Source organism: Prorops nasuta, unplaced genomic scaffold (genome assembly GCF_024137725.1).
Source record: "Prorops nasuta isolate Cenicafe-Biocafe unplaced genomic scaffold, Cenicafe_Pnas_1.2 PNAS00010, whole genome shotgun sequence".
In the NCBI taxonomy this organism is placed as follows: Eukaryota; Metazoa; Arthropoda; class Insecta; order Hymenoptera; family Bethylidae; genus Prorops; species Prorops nasuta.
This window is the reverse complement of record NW_027116807.1, coordinates 7,778,569-7,783,310: the sequence shown is the minus strand read 5'-3', so window position 1 is coordinate 7,783,310 and position 4,742 is coordinate 7,778,569. Positions and strand designations below refer to the sequence as shown.

The following is a 4,742-nucleotide window of genomic DNA, read 5'->3' as shown; positions in this document are numbered from 1 at the left end:
CACGTTTGAATACATCGAATGTCGTGTTAGCAGTAGTTCGCGGCGCCCCAACCCCTCGCTTATATAGCGGTGGGGGCCTCAACCAATGAAAACTTCGCAGAAGCGCTCGGCGCTATTTTTCCAGAGAAGCACTACGTCGCAAATCGCCCTTACAAAATCTTATTTCAAGCGCTTTCTAGATCTTTCTTACTAACTACCCAACATGCTCCCCCCGTTGAAGATATGTTCAACAACGCTGAATACAATGTTTACAATTGTTTAGCGAGTGTTTACAAGTCTTTACAAAGATTCGGTGGGTATTGTACATAATAGCTTGGTAATCCTTTTGATCTCACCGGAGATGGTCTGGATGGTTGCAGCTCTTGCTATGCCGTCTTCTCCCAGGTGTAGCTCTTTGATTCGTCCAAGATTCCAGTTGAAACATGGTAAATGTTTCTCTTTTATGATAACGACCATGCCCACCTTTAATACTGGTCCGTCGTTAACCCATTTTTGTATTTCTTGCAATGAATTTAGATATTCCAAGTTCCATGTCTTCCAAAAATCTTGGCGCATCTTCGTCAAATGTTGCCAAATTGCTAGGCGATTTTCGTTAACTGATGATAAGTCCAGTTCAGGTAGTGTAGCAAACGTTCTTCCAATGAGATAGTATGCCGGTGTCAATGCAATCATGTCATTAGGGTCGGACGACAATAAGATGATCGGTCGAGAATTAAGGACTGCTTCAATCTCGTTTACGAAAGTATTGAACTGTTCTAAAGTGAACACGGTATTGCCAACAACGCGTTTAAAATGGTGTTTAAACATTTTAACAAAGAACTCCCATAATCCGCCGAAATGCGGCGACAAAGGGGGAATAAAATGCCACTTTATTCTGCGTTCGCTTGCGAATTCGGTTACCTTTTTTTCATGTTCTGACGAATTAAGCGAATTGTATAATTCCTTTAGTTTATTATTTGCTCCAACGAAATTAGTTCTGTTGTCAGAATGTATGTGTTTAGGTAGGCCTCTACGAGCAATAAACCCTCTCAAAGCTGCTAAAAAACCATCAGAGGATAAATCTGTAACTGTTTCTAAATGTATAGCATTTATGGTCATACAGACAAATACGCATTCGTAAGTTTTTACCTGAGTTTTATTTCGATACTTTCTTTCCTTTGTGTAGAAAGGACCGCAAAAATCTACACCCGTAGTTTCGAAGGGTAGCGCCGTTCGGACTCGACTAGATGGCAAATCACCCATTTTATATTGTATAGTATCAGGTTGGAAACGAATGCATCGTACACATTTGTGTATGACCTTCCTAACCTGATTCCTGCCATCCAAAATCCAGAATTTTTGTCGTATCAAAGATAATGTGGTTCGGACCCCCGTATAAAAGTTTTGTTCATGCGTTTCGCGTATTATGGAATCAGTTAATAGGTGTGATCCAGGTATCAGAATCGGATACTTCTGCGCGAAGGTTAAGGTTGACTTATGTAAACGACCCCCCACGCGAATTATATTATGCTCATCCAAAAGAGGACTGAGTTTTGCGAATTTTCCTTTCGAACATTTCTCCTTGGTTTTTAATTGTTGGAGTATGTCGTTGAATACACAAGATTGCAATTCTTTTATAACCCATCGTTCTGCTCGTTCGATTTCATCTGGTTGCAATGTCCCTTTCAATTTTATTCTGCAATTCAAAAAACGGTAGCAATAGGCTATGATGCGGATTAGTTTTTTATATGACGAGTATTTTTTTAAAGAAATTGTTCCGTTCGGATACGAGTATTAAACATACGTTTTTGCGTAATTCAGGAACTTCGTTGTCCACATTGTCTCTTCTGACCATTCGCTTTCATTTCGATTCAACCACGCGGGACCATAAAACCATGCGGTATTGTTCGTAAGTGCACCTGGTAATTGACCTCGCGAAATTATATCAGCTGGATTATTTTCGGATCGTACGTGGCGCCATTGCAATTCCTTTGTTGTTTTCTGAATTTCCTTCACCCGATTTGCAATATATGGTTTTAGGATATTTGGGGATTTTTGTATCCATTGTAGGACAATTGTAGAATCACTCCATGTGATATTATCAATTTTACATTGTAAAGCGTTCTTTGTTTCGAGACACAATTTTGATAATAGCAACGCTCCGCATAATTCTAAACGAGGAATTGTGGTCGGCTTCAATGGCCCCACTCGAGATTTTGTGCACAGTAATTTTACCGATACGTCTTCATTTTTATTTACACATCTTACATATATACATGCCCCGTATGCCGAACCGCTGGCGTCGCAGAAACCGTGTAATTGAATTTCGCGTGAATTATCGTCGATCACTCTTCTTTTGATAACTATATCATTAATGGCATTTAATTGTCTTTCGAATACTAACCAATCGGTATGTATCTTCTGTGGAACGGACTCATCCCAATTTAATTTGTGACGCCAAACGTCGTGCATTATTTTTTTGCGTATAATGTCACAGGTCCAATCAAACCCAACGGATCAAATATGCTTGCAATTTTCGATAATATGTTCCTTTTCGTTGGTAATTATTGATCTTGACTCTGGTCTATCGAATATGAAAAGGTGTCTGCTCGTGTATCCCAATTTAAACCTAACGTTTTTAAAGAATCGTTTAAATTGATCGTGAAACTTCCGCGAAGATCGGTCTCCGGGATACCTAATAATATGTCCGGATTATTTGCGGCCCGCTTACGAATCTTAAACCCTCCTTTCAATAATAAGTTAATTATGTCGTCTCGAATATTGCATAATTCCTCAATCGATTCCGCGCCCGTTAACAAGTCGTCTACCTATAAATGTTCTTTAACGATTTGAGCGGCTCGCGGATGTTTCCATCTCATCGTCGGCTAATTGATGCAAACTCTAATGGCCAGAAACGGAGATGACGAAATCCCGAATGTTAATGTCCTTAATTGGTACGTTTCTATTTGTTCATGTTGCCGCCATAGGAATCTTTGAAATTGTTAATCATTTTCATGAACCAGTATTTGGCGGTACATTTTTTCAATGTCTGCTGTCGCAACGTATTTGTATGTTCGAAATATAATCAAATGTTCATATAATTTTCCTTGAATAGTCAGCCCTATCAGAAGCGCTTCGTTTAGCGATAAACCGCTGCTTGACTTTGCTGACGCATCGAAGACTACACGAACCTTTGTTGTGTCGCTACTTTCTTTGATCACGGCGTGATGCGGCATGTAGTATCCACCGTTGGATTCTACCCGGCAGATCTGAGCGTGTCCTAAATGTAAATATTCCCTTAATATTTGTTCGTAATTTTCCTTCAACTTAATGTTCTTATTTAGTTTTCGTTCTAAAGACAACAACCGTTTCGTCGCCATCATCTTGGAATCTCGTAAGTGAAAATTATCGTCGCGGAAAGGTAATCGCACCACGTACCGTCCATCGGAATTGCGCCTCGTTGTCTTTCTGAACTGTCTTTCGCAAAGTTCGACATCCTTTGATGCAACAGTTTGACTATTGGATTCTTCCATTATCCAACCTATGTTTATCGATTTTCCTATACTTGTCGTGTGGCATGATGGCATTAATGATTTCATTGACGGAACGCCACCAACAATTACCCAGCCTAATTATGTTTTTTGCGCGTACGCATCTTCATGGTGATCGGATAAACGGATCTGCCCTACACAAAACAATGACGTAGTAACTCCTGAGCCTAATAACAGATCTACAGCTCGTGGTATATGAAATACCGGATTGGCTAGTTTTAAATTTTTCGGTATTTTCAATTGATGTCGTGGGAATCTTTCTGTTGGAACTAAGTCTGAGATGGTAGGTATTACTAAGCACATTAATTCTCTTTCATATTGATTAACAATTGATTTTATTCGAATATTAATTATACCCTGTGACATTGTTGTTACGTTATTTAATGCACTTATAGGCAACGACAATTTCGTAACTTGCGATTTAATGCGTTCAACCAACGAATAAGTGATAAAATTAGCCGTGGATCCTGTGTCTAATATAGCTCTAGCTTCTACATATTGTCTATCCGCCCTTTCGATTTTTACTAATGCACTCATGATGAGATGAGGTGTTAATCGTGGTGTTACAACTGACAAAACTAACATTTGAAACCTCTAATGGGGCGTTTGGTCAGTCTGATTTTTCATTCGTGATGTCAGACTTGGTTAGCGGCTGTGTTGTCCCTTGCGTGTTTGAACGCGAATCGAAATGCAATAGACTATTATGCCGTTTACCACAAATCTTACATGCTGAAAACTTGCATTCTTTACCTAAATGTGAACGCATGTAGTTGTAACAAAATTTTGATGTCTTAACTAATTCGATTCTTTTATCGAGCGGTAATTGTTTAAACGTTTTACACAAAAACAAAGGATGTGATTCCTCTTTACATGCTACACATTTCTTGTTTACATTTGTAATAAATGCTTGGTTGCTAGAGAATGATACCTTGCGTTTCTTGTTTGGATACTCGTGTTTATCTCGATGGTTCTCGGATTTCCTGGCCCTTTCGCGTTTCGACGCGATACGGCCATTCGGTATAAAAATTCATACATTTGATCCGCGGTGGGAAAATCGTCGCGACTCAATGCTTGTTCCCACCTTTCTAACGTGTTTTTGGGAAGTTTATTTTCGAGTATATGAACTATAATTTCTGAATTTATGTCTACGCCCATTGTTTTTAAGGATGCGACGTTTTGTTGCATTTCGTCGCCGAGTTTACTTAAACCGCT

The 4,742-nt window shown here is 39.2% G+C and overlaps 2 protein-coding genes across 2 annotated transcripts; both read right to left on the bottom strand.

The window, feature by feature from the left end:
- Positions 1 to 279: 279 nt before the first annotated feature.
- Positions 280 to 2,451, bottom strand: LOC136777151 (uncharacterized). Its single transcript, XM_066733226.1, has 2 exons — positions 1,784 to 2,451; positions 280 to 1,675 (listed from the first exon to the last, which is right to left on the bottom strand). The coding sequence occupies exons 1-2, from the start codon at positions 2,449 to 2,451 to the stop codon at positions 280 to 282; spliced, it is 2,064 nt and encodes a 687-aa protein (XP_066589323.1).
- A 530-nt stretch (positions 2,452 to 2,981) lies between these two features.
- LOC136777150 (uncharacterized) lies at positions 2,982 to 3,512 on the bottom strand. The gene has a single exon (XM_066733225.1). It carries the CDS (start codon positions 3,510 to 3,512, stop codon positions 2,982 to 2,984), a length of 531 nt encoding a protein of 176 aa, XP_066589322.1.
- Positions 3,513 to 4,742: the final 1,230 nt, after the last annotated feature.

Excerpts from the sequence above, each read along its gene's own strand:
- LOC136777151 (XM_066733226.1), bottom strand. The coding sequence starts at position 2,451 with ATGCACGACGTTTGGCGTCACAAATTAAATTGGGATGAGTCCGTTCCA. Across the intron at positions 1,676-1,783 it reads TTCCTGAATTACGCAAAAAC|AATAAAATTGAAAGGGACAT; the intron begins GTATGTTTAATA and ends TTTGAATTGCAG.
- LOC136777150 (XM_066733225.1), bottom strand. The coding sequence starts at position 3,512 with ATGGAAGAATCCAATAGTCAAACTGTTGCATCAAAGGATGTCGAACTT.